The sequence below is a fragment of the Drosophila navojoa genome, chromosome 4, assembly GCF_054131105.1.
Source record: "Drosophila navojoa isolate 15081-1374.11 chromosome 4, UAZ_NAV_1.0, whole genome shotgun sequence".
Classification (NCBI taxonomy): domain Eukaryota; kingdom Metazoa; phylum Arthropoda; class Insecta; order Diptera; family Drosophilidae; genus Drosophila; species Drosophila navojoa.
Window position 1 is genome coordinate 19,049,896 of NC_142892.1, and position 25,112 is coordinate 19,075,007.

At 36.4% G+C, this 25,112-nt stretch overlaps 4 protein-coding genes across 6 annotated transcripts; 2 read left to right on the forward strand and 2 right to left on the reverse strand.

The window, feature by feature from the left end:
* Positions 1-176: 176 nt before the first annotated feature.
* Positions 177-8,593, forward strand: DCP2 (decapping mRNA 2). Of its 2 annotated transcripts, XM_018101926.3 has the most exons (5): positions 178-1,228; positions 2,910-3,811; positions 3,877-4,095; positions 4,171-5,085; positions 5,143-8,593. In XM_018101926.3, exons 1-5 carry the CDS (start codon positions 1,027-1,029, stop codon positions 5,788-5,790), a joined length of 2,886 nt encoding a protein of 961 aa, XP_017957415.1. In that variant the 5' UTR covers positions 178-1,026; the 3' UTR covers positions 5,791-8,593. The 2 variants fall into 2 exon arrangements, with proteins under 2 accessions (XP_089115618.1, XP_017957415.1); XM_089259492.1 differs by having other exon boundaries at positions 177-1,228; positions 4,171-8,593.
* Positions 8,594-8,777: 184 nt separating this feature from the next.
* Positions 8,778-17,794, forward strand: fwe (calcium channel flower). 2 transcript variants are annotated; one of them, XR_016196693.1, is made up of 7 exons: positions 8,778-8,940; positions 9,190-9,310; positions 11,600-11,807; positions 11,876-11,983; positions 12,268-13,113; positions 15,202-16,029; positions 16,979-17,794. XR_016196693.1 is itself a non-coding variant. In XM_018101931.3 (5 exons), exons 1-5 carry the CDS (start codon positions 8,938-8,940, stop codon positions 17,124-17,126), a joined length of 588 nt encoding a protein of 195 aa, XP_017957420.1. In that variant the 5' UTR covers positions 8,778-8,937; the 3' UTR covers positions 17,127-17,794. The 2 variants fall into 2 exon arrangements, 1 of the variants encoding a protein (XP_017957420.1); XM_018101931.3 differs by lacking the exons at positions 12,268-13,113; positions 15,202-16,029.
* A 90-nt stretch (positions 17,795-17,884) lies between these two features.
* Positions 17,885-18,503, reverse strand: LOC108651972 (uncharacterized). Its single transcript, XM_018101935.3, has 2 exons — positions 18,235-18,503; positions 17,885-18,174 (listed from the first exon to the last, which is right to left on the reverse strand). The coding sequence occupies exons 1-2, from the start codon at positions 18,266-18,268 to the stop codon at positions 17,909-17,911; spliced, it is 300 nt and encodes a 99-aa protein (XP_017957424.1). The 5' UTR covers positions 18,269-18,503; the 3' UTR covers positions 17,885-17,908.
* Positions 18,504-18,981: 478 nt separating this feature from the next.
* LOC108651973 (transcription elongation factor 1 homolog) lies at positions 18,982-19,540 on the reverse strand. Its single transcript, XM_018101936.3, has 2 exons — positions 19,375-19,540; positions 18,982-19,310 (listed from the first exon to the last, which is right to left on the reverse strand). Exons 1-2 carry the CDS (start codon positions 19,488-19,490, stop codon positions 19,178-19,180), a joined length of 249 nt encoding a protein of 82 aa, XP_017957425.1. The 5' UTR covers positions 19,491-19,540; the 3' UTR covers positions 18,982-19,177.
* Positions 19,541-25,112: the final 5,572 nt, after the last annotated feature.

Genomic DNA, 25,112 nt, shown 5'->3' on the forward strand with positions numbered 1-25,112 from the left:
GTTATAAAACTGATTTTATACTATAGCTATTAGGGCTGGCTAGTCTTTATTATTATAATTAATTTAAGAAATTCTGGCTTTATTATTAATACACCATCAAAGGAAGTAGTATTCATCGACTTTCAACTCTGTTTTGAGCAGTGTGACCGCATGCAGATGGTACTATGATATACATGCCTATTAAAAGCAACGCGTAGTACACTTCGTTGGGTATTTTCCTGATGCCGAAAGGTGGTCTTACGTCTGCGACTTTCATATGTGTATGTGCGACGAGGAAGCATTTTTCCAAAAATTGAAAAGCTATTTAATAGTGCAAAATAATTGATAAATTTAAGTGCAACGTATAAGGAAATAAATATAAATTACGCATGCATATAAATATCAGCGACTAAGGCAAATTGAAGCTGCAAAAAAGAGTGACGCAAAAACCACACATACACACATACATACAGGCAGCCTCATTTTTTTTTAGAAAGTACGTGAAGAAAAACAAGTTTGGTTGTGTGCGTGCGTACGTATGTCGAGTGGAGAGTAACGGAGACTTTTTGTTTCTGTTTAGCGACACAATTAATTGTGGATGGCTTACAACACAAACAAAAACAAGAGAAAAACAATTGAAGATTATGTTGATTGCAACATCATCCCAACATCAAAGGCAAGAAATGCATGCTACAAGAACCATCAAGTACAACAATTGCATTGGAAATTGAAATTTGTGCGACAGAAGCAGCCACAGCAGCAGCTAACAACGATTTTCGACGACTGGCAGCCATATTCACAGCTACAACAACAACAGAATCAGAAAAAACGCGATCCACGATATTGCAAAGATACGTGACAAAAATCGACAAAAGAACGACGAAGACTGAATATTCTATTAGCGTGAAAATATAAGCAAACAAGAAAATAAAATCAACAAACTTAACATTATTGTAATTGAGTAATAAATAAAAACATAACAAACCAAATAAATTAAACAGAAAAATATAAACAAAGTGTATTAAAAACAAATATATACGAACTATTATGGAAATTGCCCCAATATATAATACCGTCGTCGCAACAGCCGCTGCTGCCACTGCAACATCGTCGACGTCGCAGCACAGGCAGCGACAGAGGCGCTCCGCTGCTGCTGCCGCCGCAGTTTTGGCAACAACAGCAACGGCAACAACAGCAGTAGGCAACACATTAGTAAACACCGAAAGCAGAGCCCATCAAAATGATAACGGTAATGATAGGAGCATGCAAAAATATAATTAATTAAATATTAACGTCAAATAAAAATAAAATAAAAATATTACATTAGTTTTACGATAGCAGCACTTGAAAAACACACCGAGTGCGAGAGAGATAGCCTTATCTCTATCTATACATTGGACTTGGTATTATACAGTATAGATTTCATAATCGGAAAGCTCGTCTGTTTACTTATCGGACAGTTGAATAATTTGATAGATTGAAAATAATAAAAATAGGAATTCAATACTCTTAAAAAAAAATTGCCATAAATTTGTATATACTTAAAAAATACCATTTTGGCAACAACTTTTCTCTGTTAAATAATAATTTTTCATTTTGGGTATATGCAAATTTATGATTAGTTATTGAATATTAAATAACTTAATGTTTCAAAAGTGCGTTAATTTTAGTGCATTTCGAGTCTCCAAAGAAAGTATTTTCATGCCAAGCAGGCAACACTGTACATTGACGTTTGCCTCTGCTAGTCTCAGTAGTTTTCCACGCGTGCTGTTGCAGCGCAGCGGCAGCGCAGTTGCTTGCAACACACTTGAAGGCAGGTCGCTGAACTGCGCCCATTCCCAATTAGTATGCGCTCGTAGAGGCCATAACATTGCCAACAAATAGTGTTTGTAATTGTTGTTGCGCAATTTGTAGATCATTGGCCCAGCTGTGATCATTATCTAGACAGACACACAAACACACATACAATACACACACACTCACAATCACACAGTAGTAATGATTATTCAGCATTATTTTCAAGGTGATCTCTGCTTGAATATATTTCAAATCTCTCTGAGCAGAAAACAAGGCAGCAAAGAAACAGCTGAAGGTCGACTAAAACATTTTGGGCTAAACTAATGAACTAAGATTATCAAAGGGTTTCGCTTAATCAGTGACTAATTTGTGTTGTTCATTTTATGCGCTTTGAAGGTGTGCTTTCAAATACAATAGAATTTGGCGGTGTACAGTAAACGCTGTCTGGCATGAACAGATTAATTTTGTATAACTTATATGTATATATACTTACACATATTGTAAGTCTGCTTAAAGTCTACACGCTCTGCAGCCGATACACTTGTAGAGTATATTTCTCCATTATTATTTGTTTTTTTCGCAGCCAAACTTTATCATATCTGGGTATTGTTTCCGGTAACTAGATATGCCAAGTTTCATATATCAAAAACAATTTCACATTAAACGTTTTCGTTTATTAGTTATACACTGTCCAACAAAGAGTGAATCACTTAATAAAAAAACAATTGTATTATTATGGTATATTACTTGACATTACATTGAAATGATAAAAAATATCTCTCTATATATAATAGTGAAAATGTCTATTATTTCTGTACAATCTATATATTCGTAATAGAATTATTTCATGGCATACTTTTTCTCATATACTATGGTGAAAATTAGTTTCAATGTCGTTATATTGCGACAATTTGAAATAATTTATTTAAATATTTACCTTGCGTGCATTGCCGTGTGACTTTTGTCACTCAAATAGAGAAATTAATATTTATTTACAAACAACAATACTGAATAATGAACAATAATTGTTCATTACATTGTTGATAAATAATAGGTGCGCAATATATTCTGTAAGCTTTATGTATTGCTATATTTTAATTATATTAACTGTGTATTTTATGCTTTGATTAAAGTCAATAACTTGGCGTTGATTGCATCGCTGACGCTCCAAAAGGTGCTAAACATCAACAATATTAATAACCACAACAACAACAACAACAACAGCATCAACAACAACAAAAACAATAGCAACATCAATGTTTCTGGCAACACTTTTGGATCAGCTTATCAGCAAGTGTCCCAAGTAGCCGCAAAGGCGACGGCCGCAATTAAACAGCAACAACATCAGCAGCTGCAGCAGAAAAACCAACAACAGCAACAACAACAACAACAACGACGACACTCTGATAACGAAGCTGAGACTGACATTTTAACACAATTGCTCAAATCGGGCGCCGTATTTGAGACAACAGCCGCAACTGCAAGTGAACCTATCACCCCTGCGGCGGGCATCAGTGCGCCCATTGCGATCGAGAGGAAGTCGTCGCAGCAGAAGCAACAGCAACAATATCAACAACAACAGCAACACCATCAACATCATGGGCATAGCGCACAAAATCAACGACTCAATTCATCCATATCATCGACCAACTCAAGCACATCAACCAACTCCTCTACGGCCAATAGCTATGGCAGCTCCTGTTCCTCCTCAGAGGATCCAATGGCAACAACAGCAACAGGCAACGAACCGGTAGCAACAGCAACAGCAACAGCAATAAAGTCGTCCAGCATTAAATTGCCAGAGAAATCGAAAATTCCGTCCGATATACTCGATGATCTGGCTAGCCGATTCATCATTAATGTACCGGACATGGAGCTCAACAATTTAATACGCATTTGCTTTCAAATTGAGCTGGCGCATTGGTTCTACTTGGACTTCTTCTGTGCGCCCGAAGAATCTGAGCAACAGCAGATGCAGCAAAAGCGAAAGCTGCCCGCGGTGGGCATCAAGCAGTTTGCCATGCAACTCTTTCAGGTGAGAGGAAGAGCATAATGAGTGTAATACCTATATATATTAACACTTTGCTTTTGTTTTTGCAGCACATTCCCTTTCTGAATAAGCATTTCGACACTGTGAATCAGATATTGGAGGAGTGGAAAACGTATAAATTATCTGTGCCAACATATGGCGCCATTCTCGTATCGGAGGACTACAATCATTGCCTGCTGGTGCAATCATATTTCGCTCGAAACTCTTGGGGCTTTCCCAAGGGCAAAATCAATGAGCACGAGAATCCCGAACACTGTGCCACCAGGGAGGTGAGTAAAGATATACAAATTATGTTTGTTTTAGATGATCATTAACAAAATAACATATTCTTTATATTGTCTTAGGTATACGAGGAGACGGGCTTTGACATAACGAACATCATAGATGCGGATGATTATATTGAGGCTTTTATTAACTATCAGTTTACACGATTGTATATAGTGCGCAATATACCGTTAGATACGAAGTTTGCGCCGCGCACGCGAAATGAGATTAAGTGTTGTGATTGGTTTCGCATTGATGCATTGCCGGTCAATAAGAACGATGCCATATCGAAAGCCAAACTGGGTAAGAACTCCAATTCCTTCTTTATGATCATGCCCTTTGTGAAGCGATTGAAGAAGTGGGTGAACGATCGTCGCGCTGGCATTGAGCCATCAACCCGTCGTCGCAAATGCTCGGGACAGCAGAGTCCAAAGGCCATCCAAAACGGTGGCACATCCACGTCGCCAACAATGCTGGCGAATGGCAACATTGACAAAAAGGATCAGCAGCAGCGCAGTTCGTCGAAGCGTCAGCGGCACAAATCGATGGGCGATTTGGATGGTGTTAAGCTAAATAATCTCAATGGCAAGGTGGGCGCAGGAGGAGCTGGAAGTGTCGGTCTCACTGCCAACAGTAACATTTACCATAGCAATATCAAGCGCAATAGCAATTGTAATGTTAACGGCAACAGCAACATCAACAACAATAACATCAACAACAACATCAATAACAATAACAATAACAATATCAACATCAATAATAATAATAATAATAACAACAAGCAATTGAATGTGGCTGCAGGCAGCAATACCCCAACAACAACGCCAGTGACAGCAAATGCAGCAGCAACACCAACTGCAGCAACAGCAGCAGCAGCAGCAGCAGCAGCAGTGACAACACCAACAACAGCTACAGCTGCAACAGCAACAAGCAAACGGCAACTGTTCCATAGCCAAAGCCAGAATGATGCCCAACAGCCGGCAAGCAATGAGAAGGTAAGCAATGCTGAGATTGCAGAGGGTGCACTCAAAGCTAAACAGAAGCCATTGCAGATTGTCAGCTCCTTTGATTTGATACGAAAGGAAAAGCAGCAACAACAGAAAGCGGCCAAGGCACAAAAGCAGCAACAGCAACGTTCGCGCACCAAATCGCAAAGTGATAAGCAAAACAATCAACAGCAGCAGCAGCAGCAGCAGCAGTTTGTAGTCAAAAGCATTTTGACCAGAAACAACAATCAACAACAACAGCAGCAGCAGCAGCAGCAACATCAGCAGCAGCAGCAACAACAACAATCAACACCCACAACTGGCATGGATTTAATTGCCATGCTAACAGCAGCAGCTGCAGCGCAAAAGACAGCCAAACCGGAGCAACAACAGCAGCTACGTCCACGTCCCGCTTCGGTTTCATTGAATTCGCCAATAACAACAGTTGCTGGAGCAACTGGCAACAACAGCAGCACAACACCGGATGCACAGACATTGCACAAGCTGCAGCGCATGGCATCTGGCACCAATTTGCGAATTTTGCAGCGTCCGCAATCGCAACAGGCGCAGCAGCAACAACAGCAGCAACAACAACAGCAGCAACAACAGCAGCAGCAACAACAACAACCAGGGCCTTTGAATTTCACGCCCAATTTTAATTCGTGGACGAATTTCTCATTCACCAAAAATTTCATAGCAAATGTATTTTGCTAAATCAATTTGAATGACATATTTCCTTCTAAATTTCTCATACTTCTTGCATTTCTAAGTCAGGCCAGTTTGTAGACAGCATTAACACACACACACACACATACACAAAAGAAACAATAATCGTTACACATATTAAGTTTTAGGTGTTTCCCATGGATCTCTCATTAAAAGTTTTATGAACTTTTCGATAGATGCATTTTTCAACAACAACAAACAAAAACAAAAAGAACAACAATCTATTCAACATTCATTTGTATATAGCGAGCAAGCAAGGATTGTAAAAAGTTTTGTATTAACGTAAACACATTTTCATACCAAAAAAAAAAAAAAAATTAATGAAGGAAAAACAAAGATAAACGCGAGTCTTCCGCTCCAGCACACGTCATTTTGTAAAAATTGTCAGGCAAAATTTTTATATAATTATTATATAAAAAAAAGCAATGCATAGCGATGAAGAGTTAGAAATGAAGAGTTGTGCAATTCGAACACAGTAAACACCTTTTAGGTATAATACGATATTATACGACAAGTAATTATGTTTTATTAGATTGGTTTTTATTTCCTGTAAGCGATAAAGTGAGCAAACATCCTTCTAATTAGAGTTCCAGCCTAAGCCGTTTGCGTGTATTTTTTAAGAGTAAAGTGAAATGATTTAAGTAGATGAGGAGACGCGGCCAAAGAGCCGGATAGAGAGAAAAAGTAAAGAAAACAATGATAGGAAAGAAGTGAAAGCATAGCTTTAAATGCCCAACGTTCTGCTATATAAGTTATTTGTTTTCTATACTTTTGTTAAGTACAATTCGTTCCTTGCACCCAAGTGCAATGGACCTTTTATAAAACAACATTAACAACAACAACAACAACGTCAACATTAAGAACAAGAAGAACATCAAGATATGTGGCAAAGAGGCAAACAACTAAAATGCAAGCATTTTGCATGACTTTCTGGGTCGTTTTTACTGCCCCGCCCCAATTACCACCACCTAAGATGTAATGCCATGAGCATAAGTACATATAATAATAATAATGAGTGTAAATATTTAATTGTGATATAGTATTTCTTAGCACAATTGTGATCTTAACAAAACGGCTAGCTACTACGACTACAACAACAACAACAACTACTATTACATAACATACAAGTACATACGCATAAATACATACGAGAACGATGAACCGAACAAGTGTTTTATAAGCAAACAATTTTAATATTCAAAAAAAATGCTAAGATCGATGAAAAAAAAACCTTGTCCATTGCCCCAACACAAAAACACGGACAGACACAAACACACCCACACACACATACACATATAAATATAAATATATACACCTAAAACTAATATTAGAGAGTTAGCCAGAGTCAAAGAGAGAGAAAGAAAGGGAATAGAAATCCCAAAACTGATTTGGGGGCAATATCAGGTAGGCATATCCAACAAAAAAACAAAAAATTAAACATAAATAAGAAACAAAACACAAATCGTATAAGACAGAAATTTTGGAAACCTTGTGACAACTCTTGATAAATTTAACGAATTTAACAAATTAGTTTAAAACATTCGAAGCTGAAGCATTATCCCTAAACTTGTTTTACGCAATGCTGCCCGCAAACTGGCCTTGAAAACTGTCCTTTCACCGATTTCGCTTTAACTTTTTACAATTGACTTTTAAAGCTTTTTGAAAAGCCATATTAATTTTGTATATTGTATAACAAAATTTTAATTTCTTTTAATTTTCTTACAATTTTATTTCTTATTTTTTTCCTCTCAACGAGCAGCAACAAAACCCGAGACTGTTCGAGGCACTTAACAAATGTTCAATGGAAATTGACATTAATTAAATAATTTCTCTATGTTCTTTTTCTTCAACATTTGTAACAATTTCACTGTGCATTTGTTTTGCGCAAAAAACAAAACAAAGAAGAAAACGAAAAATCTTTGAAAATCAATAAACAACATCAACAAATTGCAATGAATATCAAATATCAAACAATAGCAACAAAAACCATGTTTAAATTAAAATTTCTTTCAGTGAGAAATAGTAATAATTGAGATTTATGTTAAAAACCAAAAGAAAAAGACATTAAATTAAAATCAAATTCAAAATTGTAACAAGAAATTCAAATGAAACTGAAACCTAATTATTTTCCATATTGTGCAACATGAAAAATCAAATGCTTAAACAAAACTACGAGTATATCTAACTACATTTACGAATACTAGTTTATGTTTCACAAATCAATAGAAATAGCAAATAGTTAACTTAAGAACACGGGCTGCTGGACGAACAGATAAATCCCTAAAGAACATGAATCGAAAAGCACATTTAAGTTAATATTTAAGCAAAACAATCCTAAAATACTTGGGCGAACGATTTCGATAGCTGTATCCTTCGTGTGGACAAATACTCGTAGTATAAACTGAATGTCTATAAAAATACTTGAAATCATGCCATTTTCTACAACAAAAACTACACACTACTTGCCGTAGACTAAAATCAATTTTAAATCTTACCGCCCAAGTATTCAACGAAGAACGGTAAATAAGTAACCTTTGCTATGCATTTGAGCAGTTTCAACTGTAAAACGTCCAAAAAAACAACAACAAATCGTAAATATCAAAAATGGCAATTTGCCGATTATTATTAAACCGAACCAAACAAAGAAAACTTAACGCCCATTTCATTCGATTAAGAATCAAGAAATTACTCGTATAAAATAGACCATAATACCCTATATTTTTTGTTCGTGTGCAACCAACAATGGCAATATATTCAAAATTCAGGCAATAAAATCTGTATTACATTTTTATTTTGTATTTCCGACAAACCGAAAAAAAATTGTTTTATTAAAAAAAAAATTGTTTCTCTTTACATACCTTAGCAACCTGAAGATGTATTTGAGATGAATGAGTTTGTAAACACAAACTATCAATGTGCGGAGCGTTGCTGTAATTGTGAGGAGTACTTCTGTTAGCTGCGCTTATGTTCTGTAAATGTCGAATGTTGTGGCAACGCCAATTCGATAGCTCACTCTGTTATCGTTATTATTCTGCATATCTTTTCTATTCTGCGTTTTTCGTCAGTGTAAAGTGCATAAAGTTGTTTCATTTGTGCTATAACACATAGTTTAAGTTTAAATAGTTGCCTAACAAAATGGTACGTACTTCAACACGCGCTGAACGCTCAAATACTGAAAACACAAACTAAATGCTTCTATTAGAACGCGGCACAAAGTTTTTTGGTGACGTGAATTGTGCATGTCAATGATGTGTGTGTGTGCGTGTGTGTATAATCAAAAGCGGCCGCGTCACAAATTGCATAGCTAAAAAATATATGCGGTTGTGCTTCGATTTTTCAAATATAAAGTAATACGTTTCTTTATTGCAATTGTTTCTTTCTGTGCAGTCGTTTACGGGAAAATTAGCAGAACTGCTTGCGCGGCCAAATCAAGATCCAGCTGGCGGTCCGGAAGCACCTTGGTATCTCAAATATGGCTCACGAGTGCTGGGCATTGTTGCTGCATTCTGTAAGTAACTGACAATAGCAACAACAGCAACAAGAATTACAGTTGATGTGGCTATTAGCATCGATTTTTATGTTTTGCATGTAACACATTTTGTTGTAACACAGCTTATCTATTTGTGTACCATGCGTGGCTCTATATATACATATGTGTGTGTGTGTGTGTGTATTTGTATAATCCACCCACAATACTCACAGCACGCATACTCGCTTGCTCGCTCGCTCGCTTTTCGACCTGACATTGATAAAAGCAAAAAGAACGAGAACAACAACAATAAGAAGAAACTGCTACAAAGGATACAGAAATGTTTGCCTGTGTTTGGGTGTGTATGCTGCACACGTCTGGCACAGCCTTGTGTACATATACATGATGTATGTATATAAATATATGTGTGTCAAGTTTGCATTTTCCATTTTCCTTAATGCATTTCGATTTAGTCATTAAATTACATCAATTTAACATGGTTAATTCTATTTTTATTTATCAGTAATAAAATTGTCGCTCTCTTGTAAGTTCTCTCTCTCTCTCTCTGTCTCTCTTCCTTTACTTTTGCCTTTCTCTTTGTTTTCTGTTGTTTTGCATAATGTATATATATAAATTTATAAATGTATATATGTATATACACATATCCATTGTTCTACGTTTCCGCAGTCGCTATGACATTGAACCCGGACTGTGTGCTGGCTTTTCCCTCACAACTTAACGCGATTTTCAGCAAGCCAAATGCAAACATTTTCATTTCGCACGCATTCAAAGGAAAACGCGTAAAGTTCAATGACACGCTACCTATGAAAACTATTTGTTAGCTCCGAATAGAGCTGTTTTTGTTACTTTTATTTTTTTTATTACTATTTCAACGTCAGCTGGTTGCTGAATCATGTGCCAAATGTTTCGTAATCAGTAAATCTATATAAACAATCAATAGTAAACTAATAAAGCGAATAAACAGAAATGATCGAATGAACGGAATCTGATTGGTATTAAATATATGGTTTAAATAAAATATATTTGAAATAGATATGAAAACAAAGTTTGCCTCAAGAAGAATTCATTTGTGCGGCTTCCCACAACCGGTTCCTTATCATGAGTAACAACAAGCAGAAACTGCTTTTTATAATGAATACATATAAAACAATAATTAAATGCCGCTTCACAGAGCGAAGCGTCCAAGTACATACGTGGAGGAGTTTAGCAAAGTCCGCGTACCGCAACAACCTCAAAATTCAGATTAGCTTACAAACGAAACTGGTTCAGTTACAGTTTTCCTACTCTGTGCGCATAGTAAACTATCAAATACTCTTAAATCGTCTAATCTTCTCTCAATTAACACATTCAGATATTTGTTTACCTAGTCCCCAGAGTGTGTTATCGTCCAAGATAACATTTTTCGCATGGTAAACAGCTGATAAAATGCTATAATATATAATTGAATAATAGGCTAAAATATTTCATATTTCAGTATTCCATATAGTTAAGCAGACAACGAACAATCGGAGACATCTGTTTATTATCTATTCATTAAGCAGATGCTGAGCCGACAAATGCTCCAATTTGAACAAGTGTTTTTGCTTGTTTTGTTTGTCACGCTCTCTGAGCTTCAGAGCATTGAATTTTCTCTTTATTATAATTTTTTTTTGTATAGTAATTTTATAGAAATAAAAGTTTAGCTATTGTATGAGTCAGCTCCGTTGATTAGATTACAGTGAAATTGTTATACTATATACGTATTTATTCTATTATTTGCAGAGCGTAGAGATAATGAGGCCAAGTGTTGGAGGCGTTGTTGAATTTTTGGACAGATTCGATTTAAATAACAACAGGAGAGCTAGATAATTCGGTTTTAATGTCTTCGTTGATTTCATTTTTAGCTTGCGTGGTACGAAACGCCCTCTCTATTTAAGCTATCTATTAAATGACTTTGCTAACTAATGTATCTAGTGTGTACAAGAGCTTATGATAAACTATCTGGCAGGAAATGTGGCATGAATCCCATTTAAATAGATAGCATGCATGTTAAAAACTAACTAGCAGATAGTTTACATGGCGACAGATAAGAGTGCGTCGCATATATATAGTATTATAACTATATTTCGTATGTGCTCCAGCTCACAGGGAATATGTAATACTTATTATTATTTCCTATAATCCCTAAAACTTAACTAGTTATTAATGTATAATATATAACATGATGGTTAACATGGCAGGCATTATTTGCAGTTGTATAGGTCTACGTCACATTGAATCTCAAAATATATATGATGTATATTATATTATTTCTCTCTTTTATTGCAGTTGCCATACTCTTTGGCCTGTGGAACGTTCTGTCAATCATTGGACTCAGCGTCTCATGCCTCGTCGCGGGCATCATACAAATGCTAGCGGGCTTTGTGGTGATGGCGTTGGAAGCGCCGTTCTGCTTTGTCTGCATCGAAAAGGTCAATGATGTATCGAAAATGGTGGATGCGAAGCCCATGTTCTTCCGGGCGGGCCTATACTGCGCGTGAGTGCCAAATGCTACATCAAATGCTATTCAAACTGTTCTAATTATCATTATGAATATTCCTGCAGCATGGCAGTGCCGCCCATTTTCATGTGCTTTGGACTGGCGAGTCTCTTTGGCAGCGGTCTGATCTTTGCGACCGGCGCTGTTTACGGCATGATGGCGTTAGGCAAGAAGTGAGTATTGTTTGGAGGTCTTGGGCCGATATGCATATATGTGTATGCATATGTATATGTAGCCCGTACATCCATCCAGTTAGTTGGCTAGTTAGCGATTGTTAGTGTGAAATGGAGCAGAGAACTAATATACTGAAGGCACAAAATGCTAATCCAAATAATGTTCTCTCTATTCCTTGAACTGCTTGCGCTGTGATTACGCTTACATTTACAACTAATGTTATCTAACATAAACAAATAAACAACATCTGTTATCTAATGCAATAATGAATAATTAACAAAAGAGCTTCGCGCGAGGACATGGCCGCTGCGGCCACATCGCCCACACAAATGTCCGGCAGCCAGGCGGGCGGCCAAATGCAAATGGGCGGCGATCAGCATATCACACTCATGGAAGATCCCGATGTTTGGCGTCCAACATAAATGCGCTAACCAAATGCATAAACTGCCAAAAATAAATTGAACGTTGAAGCATAAAGCAAACCAATTACAAATACAAATACACACACACACACATACACATACGCCCGATACACATCAGACAGTTAGACAAGGAAATATCATAATGAAATAATAAGTAACAAATATTTTACGACGCATAGTTTTTAGTGTTCGTTCCAATTAAAAGAATATATATATACATGCATGTATAGGCATATGAATATATGTGTATATATATGAAACTGATTACAGCATTGTGCCGCGCATAGATCATATTGTAGTCTCACAATATTGAATACAGAATACAGAACAAAAACACCCCACCAATTGAAAATGAAAGAAACTTTTCGTAATTGTTGTTACTGAAGAAAACACAAACAAAAGCAAAAACAAAAAATGAAGTAAACAAAAAAAAAATAATAAAATGTTGATAAATTGTTGCGCAAATGCATTTTCTCTATTTTTCTTGTTCATTGTTCGTCCTGTGCATGTAGTTGCATTTCTCCTGTGGCGTTTTTTGAACAAATACATACAGTTAAATATGCAAATATATAAAATATATATATTATACTATAACATGTACAATTTATTTTTAATGAGAACTCGTATTGATAACAAAAGACACGCTAAGCAGCTTCCACACGGCTATAGAACAAATTACCTGCAACATAAGAAAAACAAGTAAGAACGTTGCAGTCGGGCGCTACCGACTGCGGAATACTCATTCACAGTCCGTATACATGATGCTATGTTTACAAAGGGGCATTTATTCTTATTTCAAATTTAATTTGGCTTTAAAAAATTTAGTACAAAACAATTATGCTTTTTGATTATATTGTAGCTTTTGGTAATTTTTATCGAGTAATCGATAATTATTATATTGATCGTGCACTTTTTGAGTACAAATGTATGGTAATTTTCGTTAATAGCTTTCGGTCACACCTATTGCAGATTCTTAAGCGTTTGCTTACATTACAAAAGCGCGCTTTTTAGCATTCTAAGAATTGCGATTGATTTTGTGGATTTTCTAGCTGTTATTGTAGTTTTGTCAGATGACGCTCTGTTATTAGTTTATTGTATTTTAGCTACCAGATTGTCAAGCAAAACGATAGCGTGGGTGATAGAGGCGTCGCAAGTTATGTTACAGCGGCGGAGGTTCAAGGCCCCTTCAATGTTGTATATTTTTTTTCATACATATTTTGTTTTTTATAAAATAGATACTTATTTTATTCTTTTTTCTAATTAAAAAATTTTATAAGTTTAAAATTGTTAAATTGTTCTTCTTAAATATTATTATATATGTACATATGTACGCATTTATGCATGTACATATATGTATGTACATAAGTCTGCACGCATATGTAACATTCCAGCGTTTCTTATGCACGCGCTCATTTGTATGTGTGTATGTATGTACACATAAATGCATACTCTAGCGTTGAAATGAGACTGATTTGTTTTTGCTTTGTTCTTGAATTTACCATCCGCTACTCTCATAAAAAGAATCTTATTTTTGGATTTCATTTTAATTGCAGCCGTCGACAATAGGTGGTGGCGCTGTCAGCAAAGGCGCCGGTTCAATTTGTTTTTGTTCTTTTGACAAACATGACTTGGGTGCGAGTTCAAATCCCGCGGAAAACTCTTTTTTGTAAATTGCATATTTTGTTATTTTAGTTTCTTTTATATTTTTTAAATATTTAAATTTTATTTTTAAATTTTATAAAAATGTTTCCTCCGTGTTATCAATGCCTATTAAGCCTATTTGTATATACATGTACATACATAGATAGCTCAAGCATATAAATGTCGCAATTTGATACTACAAATGCCGATTGCCACGCCCCTAATGGCCGTAGACACCTCATTTTTGCCCAGTTCTTAGAAAGAGCTAACGGTAACATATATGCAAAATTTGAATGCTTACGCTCAAAAAATGTGAAAATTACAGGGTATTTTTCGATATGCCACGCCCCCAAAGAGGCGTGACAATTATTTTTGGGGCATCGATAGAGGAGGTTACCAGTAACACAACTATCCAAATTTGAAGCTTCTAGCTCTTAAACTGTAGGAGATATAAAGTTTTGCGGTTTGCCACGCCCCCTTTGGGCGGACATATATCCACTATAGCTTGTTGGACTTGGGAGGTCAACTCACGTATATATACCACATTTCAAGTCTCTAGCATCAATAGTGCCTAAAATATAGCCAAATTTGAAAAATCACTATATCTTCAGGGCCGATTTGCCACGCCCCTATTAGGCGTAGACATACAAATTTTTAATCAGTCATTATAGAATTATAGCATTAGCTCACGTGCGAAATTTCAACGTTCTAGCTTTAGAACTTTAGGAGATACAGTTTTATCTGATTTGCCACGCCCCCAATGGGCGTAGATATATCCACCATAGCTTTTTGGACTTGGGGGGTCAACGCGGATCTACATACCAAATTTCAACTTTCTAGCTCTTCAACTAACATGATTTCTGGTATATCGGAAAATGCATTTTCCGATTTGCCACGCCCCTAGTGGGCGGATCGGGAAAATTTTAACACTTTATAAATCGGAGTTATACACGAGTATGTGTTCCAAATTTCAAGTCTCTAGCTTCAATAGCGGCGAAATGAACTGCGTTCATACGGACAGACGGACAGACGGACAGACGGACAGACGGACAGACGGACGGACGGACGGACGGACAGACGGACGGACAGCAAGACGGACATTGCACAAAACCAATATACTAATTCACTTCGTGAATGAGTATAATAATGTCAAGAATCGTAGAGCAATATATAAAACTCAGAGAGCATTCATTCGATATGCGTTGCGCTTGAATATGAAACATGTGAAGAAATGTAAATGTTAGCTGAGATAAACCAATATTTTTTAAATTTATTTTTATTAAAGTAGAGCCAAATAAATACCAAAATTGTTCATGATATTTATTTCAATTGTAATTTATATAAGAACTTTTTGATGAAACTTTGTAAAGATATTGTGAAATTGAAACATCATATGTATTCGGCTAAAGCCTTTGTGTGCTCAGAATTTCAGTCCATTTTAGATAATATAAATTTAGCTTATTTCAATTACCATTCGTATGATTTGTTGAACAAAATTATTATCATAATTAATTTATATATTTATTGCTGTAAGCTTAGCGCTCTTATTGTTAATTTAGTTTTATGCACAATCATTTATTTAAAAACATAATAATACTCGCATAAAGTGGATAAGCATCCTAGTGGATCCATATTGGCATCCAATGTGGCTTTCTCCGTATAAATGCATACTCTCTGGTTACTTGTTACAAAAATCAATTTCTCGTAAGCAGCCTGAACAACGTCGTCCTAGCTTAATATACATTAAATATATAGATGAAATTAGTTAAATAATTATATATATATATACATATATATGCCTAACGAACGCAACACTAAAAACATTCAAGTAAAATATTATGTTAACGAGTTAACTGAAATAAATATTATCAAACATATTATGCCAATGAATTGTACATGCCAAACTGCCACAGAACACACAGTCCCAGTTAATAATGCCTGCAGCAAATGAGCGACATAAACTTCAACAACAACAGCAAGAAGTACGCTAATGTCAATTTCTACTTAGCACGAATTATTAGTCCAATCTAACATTCTGTAGTCGAACCGAATCAATTGCACTACATTGATGTAACTTAGAATGTAAATAGAAAGGTGCTACTTTCTAAGAATTGCTTTCACTCTGTCTATATCCTATAAAAGATCCCTCTGTTAGTTTTCTTTTGAGTTTGCTCTATTTATTTTGTTGTTTGCAGTTTGCATGGACTTTTCTATACTTATAAATACGAATTAATAAGGCTGTGATATTTCTAATGAAAGCATCTTTGTTAAATTTTATAAATTTGTATTTTTTTTAATGTATGTCTTTTGTTATCTTTGCCTATGTATTTCGTTTTTGTTTAATAGCTTTTAAATTCAAATTTCAAGTCAGTTTTGGATATATTTTTTGTACCTGTGTTTCAATTCTTCATTTAACTCAACTCTTACCAAGTCTATTATGCACTGTACTTACTCTAAGCTCACGAAAAGTATATTAAATCAATAAATGTTGTATTCTTAGTGAAATTTCAAAACTATTATTAAAAATTTCTTAGATTAAGCTAATTTCAACAGAAAATTTCGGAAGATTCGTCTCCCTTTGACTAAGCTCGTGACTACACCCTTAAGAATTCCATAGCTTACTATAGTTACTATTTTTAGTTTTCATGATTAAACACTTGGTGCATAACAGATTGAGTAAGAATTCTGGATACAGGCGGTTTCCTAGTCGATAAGTCGAACCTTAACTAATATAGCTAGTTTTTTGGCCTATGCAAAGCACGAGTCCCACCTTCGAAACACATTCCCATTAGCTTTCTATTAACCTAACATACCTTTATTTCTAGTACTCTTTAGCCATATGTTGTCTTAAGTTTTAGCAAGCTCTACTTATACTAGATCATATCGTTTGTGAATACATGTCTAATGTTTTGCTTTCCTCACCCATCGCAGAGCCTCCGCTGCCGATATGCGAGCCGCGGCAGCGCAGACATCGTATGGTGGCAATGCAGCGTCGACGACCAGCGACCGAGCGGGCATTGTGAGCAATGCGCAGCCGTTCTCCTTCACCGGAGCCGTGGGCACCGACAGCAATGTGTGATGACGCCGCCGGCAGTCGGAACAGTTGGATTGTGGCTGGGGTGTGCGGTGAGAAAACAAGACTCAAAACGCAACGCAACGCAACGCATTAAGGCAAACTACAACTACATCAATGAGGAGTTAAAGTAAATAGGCAGGATATAATCTAATTAACTTGTGCAATTAATTGTTGGCGATTCATTTCCAAACCGGAGCCAATCACGAACGATCTCTCTTGGTATTGCGCTGAATCAAATGTTACGCGAGAATCAGCCGAGTAATGGAAACCTCAAGGAACCTCTTTAAATAAACCGTCTATTAATTGATACAAGATATAAATATATATATATATATATATCTATTTTTGTTCAGCGTTTTCTGTTTTACATTTCGATTTGTTGCCTGTGTATCATTCCAATTCCAATTTTGGTTAAAAGAAAAGAAAAAAAAAACTTATTTAAAATGTAGAAAAGGTAAAATAATATATTTTATCAGATTTCAATTAAATTATTGAGCGATGACATAATTGTATGAAACTTATGTTTAGTCATAGTTTAAATATAAATACTATATATTTAAATGCATAATACAAATAAATACAAGTATAAATAATTAAATGTTTGTAAACCATATTAAAAATTGAATTATGCATACTTTAAATTATGTTAAATAAAATTAATTATACACATATCGTTTGGTTTTTTTTTTTTTTTTGCGATTTACTTTTTATTTAATTGCGGTCTTATAAAAAAATATACAAAATTGTAGCAAAAATGGTAATTAAGTTAAACTATTTATTTTGATTTAAGCGCTGTCCTCTGAGCTTTCGCTATCAAGTGGCTCTGCGTCTTCGTCTTCCTCTTGGTCCTCTTCTGTTGCCTCTAGGCTGTCTGCGTCTTCTACTGGCTCTTCCTCTTCTTCTTCCACATCGTCTTCCTCTTCAATATCACCATCATCATCGACGTCCTGCTCCTCCTCCTGTTCGTTGGATCCAAACCAGCGGAAGCGACGATCCGCGATCTGCTCTCCGCTATCCTCGGCAGAAGCGACAAGGATCAAAGCAAACAGAGCTATAAGGGAGGCAGAGAAGTTAGTCAAGATCTTTATAGAAGTCGGCCTGATATGCTTACCCATGCTCATGATGAGGAATTTGTTGGCAATCATGTTGATTAAGTTAATTGGTTAGTTAATTTCTATGCCAAGTGAAGCGACGCCTGCCCCTTTTATAGCCAACTTTTGGCAAATGCTGTTTATCACGAAATTCATGTTGCCCTACAACTGTTCAAATAATGTTTTATCTAAATTTGTGTCACACTTATTAGGTTAAAAGCTTCACGGACTACTTTATTTCCATGTGATTGACATCAATGCTAACTAAGATTAAACAATTATCTTAAATAATTTCGAGTGAAACTAAACTATATTTTCAGAAATTGAAATCTTTAGAAATTTATTTATTTATTTATTTATTTATTAGATAATATATAAAAAATATAAATCTAAAAATTATTAAACGTGCTAGCTACGAGGGCCATCGACGTAGTCTTTAGAAATTTATTTAATTTGCTACTTTAACTAATGTTTTAAGTAAATTAATTTTTTTTAGAAATGAATATGCTGATAATATAATGTATTCCAATAATAAAAAATATATACAAATTTATAGAAAAAAACGGGAAAATAATTAAATTAATAGAATATGTTCCTAAGATTATATATACATATACATATTTCTGATGCATTTAAACCAAAATATATGTACACGTCTGATTTTTAATCACTTTTTCCTATATTCTATATTTTAATCACCTTTCCCTATACTCTATATTAAATAAGCTATATCAGTTTTGTAATATATTTAATATATTTTAGGCTTACTATTAGATCAGTGTACAGAAACTGTGGGTTTCAAAGCATAGCTTCAGGCTTATCTGGTAATCCAGAAGCAACAACAAAAGATATTGCATACTTTCGAGTGAAACAAATCGAAAAGCATACAAATTTTAACCTTTACAAACAATTATATGCCTGCTGTATGTAAATGATTTGTTGTAGTAGAGTTTGCTTAGTATGCTAATTAACTTCTTCGCAGGCATCAATCCAGTCGTTGTAGACATCTACGGGCTCCGATAGAGACATGATTTGGCTCTGAAAGGCTTCCTGGCAGACGCGACATATAATGCGACCGATTTTACGCGATTTGTCCCTGTTCGAGATAGATCATGGATAAGTAATAGAGTATTACTTAGGCATTCTACTTTAAGACTCACATAATAACATCACAGGATCGCTCGTGATTACAAAAGGGACAATTGAACTGCTTTTCCAGGTTTTGGATAAGTTTACGTCTCTGCGGTGGCTTACGTTTCGACTTGCGGCGTCCCATATCTTATTTTCTTAGCTATCAACTTGTAGAACGGAGAAAAACGGATTTTTCTGCGAACCCGTACATATAAATAATGTGAGAAAAATGTGGGGAAAAAAAACTTACAAGCTCGGAGACGCAATCGTTGTACAATGCTTGACACTCAGCAGTAGAATAAATAAGTGGGTAACGCTCAACATGGTGTACGGGTGTCTAATGACTTTAGTGACAGATTTCTCCAGGATTGCTTTCTTAAAACATAAAACATTTTTATAAAGTATCAAACTTAATATACAAAGCCTACTAGGCTGGAAAATTTTAACCTTTTTCATTTCATCACTACTCAATTGTTATATCCCTTTAGGAACTTTCTGGATAGTGAGAGAAAAATGTTTTTCAAATTTTCTTATTATGAATTATGAAACTTTATACAAAACACTCCAAGACAGGATTCTCTTTGCCTTGAGATTTCTGCTTTCTCCTGGTTACCCTATTTGGCCCCATTTGTTTACCTCTATTATAATTGTTTTGATATCGAAACCACAAGAAAACTCAATCGATTGTGCCCACATCTCTCGCGGCTGCTGGCAGCTGGCTCTTATCTAATGCTATTGTTTGTGTCTTATAACTCAATGTAGCATAAAATCGCTTGTAAGTGATCCTGTACTGAGCTCGTCAGTATATCGATTACAGGCTGCGTAATTTGGCCGAAGGACAGAGATATGTTCAGATCGCTGTTGTAGTCGCTGCATGTGGGTCAAGTGTTTCGGGTTTGAATAGATCGAGATGGAATAGATAGAGATCGGCGTTCCCACAGTTGTGTTTGAAGCAAACAAATGCCGATTTTTTCTGGCTAAAGCGCGCTGTGAGCTGTAAAGTCCGACGACAGTTCAGCTCGGCGACCTGCTGTTTAACATATTAGCACCAGGACATTCGGGGTCAACGGGTGGTGTTCCACAGGACAGCTGAAAGTGTCAACAGTCGGAAAGTGAGCTGTGCCAAAAAAAGTCTATCTATGCATAGTTGACACTGGCAGCAGGATACTTTTTTGAATATTGCAGCGCACAACAGGATGCTTCTACTAAGGACATGCCGCTGGGCAGCACATTTATTGCATTCGCAATGCCTTTAAAGAATTCAACGAACAAATTGCTGAAATTATTTGCTAAATGGTTTTAAAAATTTCATCATCGATAGATCGCAGCGGCTGCTTCCTGGCTTTCAGCTTAAGACTTCCGCATTTCATCAATCGCAGCCTCCTTTTGTTGGCCTCCTTTGTGCCCCTCATCTTTATTAATCTTGTGCTGCTCATCTTAGCCAGCTGCTGCCGTTGGCCGTTTGGCCGCTTGCCTTTTGTGGTTCTTTGGCCAGTTGACCATTTGCCGCTGGCCAAGTGGTTCGCTTGCCTTTTGTTTGGCCTACTTCAATGCGCTGCCGACGCGACGTGTCTTCCTTCATTCTCTCGCTTTTTGCTACTTTTTGTGCTCTTTGTGAGCTCATTTGCTTAAATGCATCTTATCCTGTTAAAGTGTGCTCCTTCTGTTCGCAGAAAATTGATCTTTTCTCCTTTTTTTCTCGCAAATTTCCTGCTTTAGTTTGCCTTCTGTCTTCCCTTAGGGCTGTGCTCAAGCGCATCTTAATTGAGTTTTTTTTTTTTTCGTACTCCTGCAGATAATGTTACTGTAATGCAAGACAGCATTTCCTTTCTTTCGCTTCTCTCTTTTTTTCCAGATTTTTAGTTAAGTGGAAATTCGTTGTTAGAATTTAGTGCGCGCTGAAATGCCATTAAATATTCATAATTATAAGCCGTTGATGAGTTTTGCTTTTATGGCATCGCTTTTATGGCATTGATCCACCTACTTATCAATAATAAAGCTCAACAGATTTTTCATAATTATAAGCTCCATAAAACCCGCATGGAAAATAAAATCAAAACCCCATTAACAATGCCCAATCTCATAAACGGGCCACACCTGAGGGGCAAATCAAAAGCTTTTCAAACACTCAATTGTTGTTCTTTCTGGCCAATTAGTTGTTTTAAATACCATAAAATTATTATGTTGAATATTTTTGTGGCTCGATTGGGATTTTGTATATTCACTGTTCATGTCGTGCTGTTATGCTGATCCGTTCTGTCCCCCGGCCGTATTTCTCCGCTTGAACAATATTTCATCAAAAATGCAATGCGCCAAGGCGCCCCAAACATGATTATTAATTAAAATTCCCAAATCAAAATCAAATTACCACTAAAAAAAAAAGAAAGAAAAATGCATAAATTTTTGTCTAATGACAACAACCACACACATGCAGGCACACACACACACACACACACTCTACTTTGCTGCAGTCGGCAGAGATTGGAGCAGGGGTCGCCTGTCGCCAGCGGCTTCCGCTTCGCCCGCGGAGCGAGCCGTGCACCTTCCAAGAATTCTGAAACTGGAAAATGCTATTGGGAAAATGCATATTAGAATAAAATTAAATTATGCATAATTATAATTTTTTGTTGCTGGCATTTAAACCAAACCAGCCTGGCCCCGCCGCCTGCCCCTTGAGCGGGGGCAGACTCATAAAACTGTCATAAGCCGGTGAAATTCTTAGGAGCCAACTAGATATAGGGAATATTTAATATGTTTCTCATTTTTTTTTTATGTTTGGCTCTTTTGGCTGCGACACGTGTGCCAAGGAACAGAGCCTAAAGATAAACTAAGTATAATTCTATTTCACTACAAATTCAAGCCTTTCTCTATATAGTTTTAATAGCTTCAATCTGGCTTTCCGCACTTTATGCAAATTAGCTCCTGGATATTTGCACCCTTGTAATCCGAGCTCGGCTGCATTAACAGCAATTCGCATTCATATTGGGCGCAAGTTTGTTGCACAGTGTAATAATATTTCCATAAAACCATTGAACGCGTTGAGGGCAAAAATGTTTTTGTGCTCAATTAGCGTATAACATTGTCACAACCTTCCGGCAGGCCCCAAGGCTCCGTGTGCCACAACATCATCAACAGGTAAAAGCCTGATTTCGTATGCGCAGGAGGCAGCAGAGAAAGAGAGAGAGACAGAGAGACAAAGACAGTGAGGGAGTGAGATAGAGGCGAATGGCGTATTGCATAATCGTTAAAATGGATGAAACCCTTTTCCCCCTTTTTTTTGGTTTCTTTGTTGTTGTTGTCGTAGTCTAATGCTCATTTTCATGCGTTTTTCCCGGAAAATTATGGCCACAAAGTGCTCGGCAATAGTTTAGCATATTTTGTGTCTGGGCTTACGCGTGGCCGCGATTTAAATTATGACAGGAGCCGGAGCCGAAGCCGACTGGGTGCCTGGCTTCCTGGCGCCCCGTCCGCTAGGTGGCCGCCATGCATTGTGATTGGGCTTGGGTTTTTGTTTGCCTGCTTAACGATTTAAATAATGTCTGGGCCCAGGAAGGATAACAAGCGCTGTGGCGCTTCTATGGAACTATAAATTTTCAATTCGAGCTAGTGCCAGAGCATATTAATGGGCAGGTGGTCGGAGCAGGGGCAGGGGCAGGGGCAGTGGTAGTGGCAGGGGCAGCCAGCTACTAAGTAGGAGCTGAATGGCTGACGGTTGCAGCAGCTGCAAATTGGGACAAACTAATCTTATCAAATATTGACAATAACCCAATTAGTAACCACCTACAGCAGAGAACAACAAGAAGAACGAAATAACGCTGGAAAAGGCAAACAAACATTGCGCAAAAGGTTTCATCCTCGTCTTTTGCTTTTTTTTATGTGTTCATTTCAACTGAAATGCTACCAGGGAAGCTGTCGGCCTGCTGCAGCCTGCTTGTGAGTAAGACGTCAGGAGGCAAAGTCGCAGGACAAATATCAAACGCAGCTGCCGGCAGGACAAAAGCGGATAAGTCAAATCGCAAGATGCTCGCGTCAACCATAAAACTAGCCAGGCAGCCCGCCAGGCAGCCCGCCAGGCAGCCCGCCAGATATAACGCAGGCCGGACCCGAATGTTTCACAGATCTCGTCAGCAGGACCGCCCCTGGCGAATGCTGCGAGTTTTTGGTGCACGCCGGGCCGGGCCGGGCCTCTAATTTGTGAAACTTGCCTACAGTTTAGAAAGCGACGGGCAGTCGCCGTTCGGTCCAGTCCAATCGAGCCTGACAAAGGAGCAGTCTCCTCTCTGGCATGACATTTGAGATTTTGCAGTCGATGATTTCGAATATGCCGGACAATGTGATTCAATTGAATAGAGACGTTTTTCCTTTCATGTCGGCCCACAGACAGATAGCTCGTGAAAAGCGCAATGCTAACTGTCCACAAAGAGCACCGAAAATTTGCCATAATCATGACGTTTTGTAGGTTTCCTTTGTCTCGCCCAAACAGTTTCGCCCGAATAGTAGTTGGAGACGTCTTCCTTTCGAGCATAATCGTAATCGCTGCTGCCTTCCCTAAACAGCAGCCAACCTGAGCAGCAGCCAAGCTGCATGTGGGAGTAGGAGTGTAAATGGATGAGAATACTTTTTCTTTTATCTCTCTTTGTTGATCGTGATTATGGAGAAGTTCGAGTACATTGAAGTACCAGTATCTTTTATATTTTGTATCTTTATTATTATGGACTTGTGTCTTTATCCGCTTTGTACCTTTATACTTGTTTCTTTGTATATAGTATATGTAATAAATATTGCACTTTTACAAGAGATTAGTTGCTTTTTAAATTTATCATACAATATAAAATATCATATTTTTATTTTATTATTCAAGTTGTGATGTAAAAAATATCTTGGAATTTTTTTCAGAATTTTTATAATATAATAGTATGCCTATATATATTATGTGTAATATATACATGCACTTTTACAATAGATTAGTTCCTTTATAAATTTGTCATACACCTATAATTTATATTATAATTTTATTACTCTATTTTTAGTATAAAAAATATTCTAGAATTTTTTTTAGAATTATTTTAAGGCTATCATTTATCATTAAAAATATAGCATTTTTTCATACAATAATCTAAAGTTTAAGATGTCCAGCAAAATATATCATTTAAACGATCTCATTGTATACACTTTAAAACATAAGAAGATTAAGAGATTGAGCTATTATTATTATTAAAAAATTTATTAATATTTTATTTTATTTTTTTTTATTCAGTAAAAAAACTCTCCAATACTTTTAACACTTTCCACTATTTTTTCCCCTTGATTTTTATTAATATAAATTTCATAATATTTATTACCATAGATCCATATCATCGTCTTCTTTACGCTTGTCATTTCTACCTCAAATGCTTGTAAACTCTTTCGCCGACTTCAAAATGAATGTCTCTGGAAGATATCAATTTTTCTATTCATTCATTGCCCGTAAATATTGCCATGCACCCATATCCAATATGTGTTTGGTGTATGGATATAGCGGAAGGCCAAAACTATAAATTATTAGGTATTCATGGGTCCGGCGAGAGGCTGGACAATAAATCCCCAATAAATGTTTTTCATTTACTGAAAACGTAACTCATGAATATTTCAGCAAAAATCGACTAAAGGCCATAAAAATAAAATACAAAATGTGCGACAAGCGACGAGTAACAAAAAGTAAATATACAGAAAAAAAAAAAAAAAAAACAAAAAGAAAAACAAATAAACAAAAATAATGCACAGTTTT

Bases quoted from the DNA above. Each gene is read 5' to 3' on its own strand.
- DCP2 (XM_089259492.1), top strand. From the start codon at position 1,027: ATGGAAATTGCCCCAATATATAATACCGTCGTCGCAACAGCCGCTGCT. The intron at 1,229-2,909 runs GTAATGATAGGA...CTTTGATTAAAG, and splicing joins AGCCCATCAAAATGATAACG to TCAATAACTTGGCGTTGATT. The intron at 4,096-4,170 runs GTGAGTAAAGAT...ATATTGTCTTAG, and splicing joins AACACTGTGCCACCAGGGAG to GTATACGAGGAGACGGGCTT.
- fwe (XM_018101931.3), top strand. The intron at 9,311-11,599 runs GTAAGTAACTGA...CTTTTATTGCAG, and splicing joins GGGCATTGTTGCTGCATTCT to TTGCCATACTCTTTGGCCTG. The intron at 11,808-11,875 runs GTGAGTGCCAAA...ATATTCCTGCAG, and splicing joins CGGGCGGGCCTATACTGCGC to CATGGCAGTGCCGCCCATTT.
- LOC108651972 (XM_018101935.3), bottom strand. From the start codon at position 18,268: ATGATTGCCAACAAATTCCTCATCATGAGCATGG. The intron at 18,175-18,234 runs GTAAGCATATCA...CCTCCCTTATAG, and splicing joins ATTCCTCATCATGAGCATGG to CTCTGTTTGCTTTGATCCTT.
- LOC108651973 (XM_018101936.3), bottom strand. From the start codon at position 19,490: ATGGGACGCCGCAAGTCGAAACGTAAGCCACCGCAGAGACGTAAACTT. The intron at 19,311-19,374 runs GTGAGTCTTAAA...TATCTCGAACAG, and splicing joins CGATCCTGTGATGTTATTAT to GGACAAATCGCGTAAAATCG.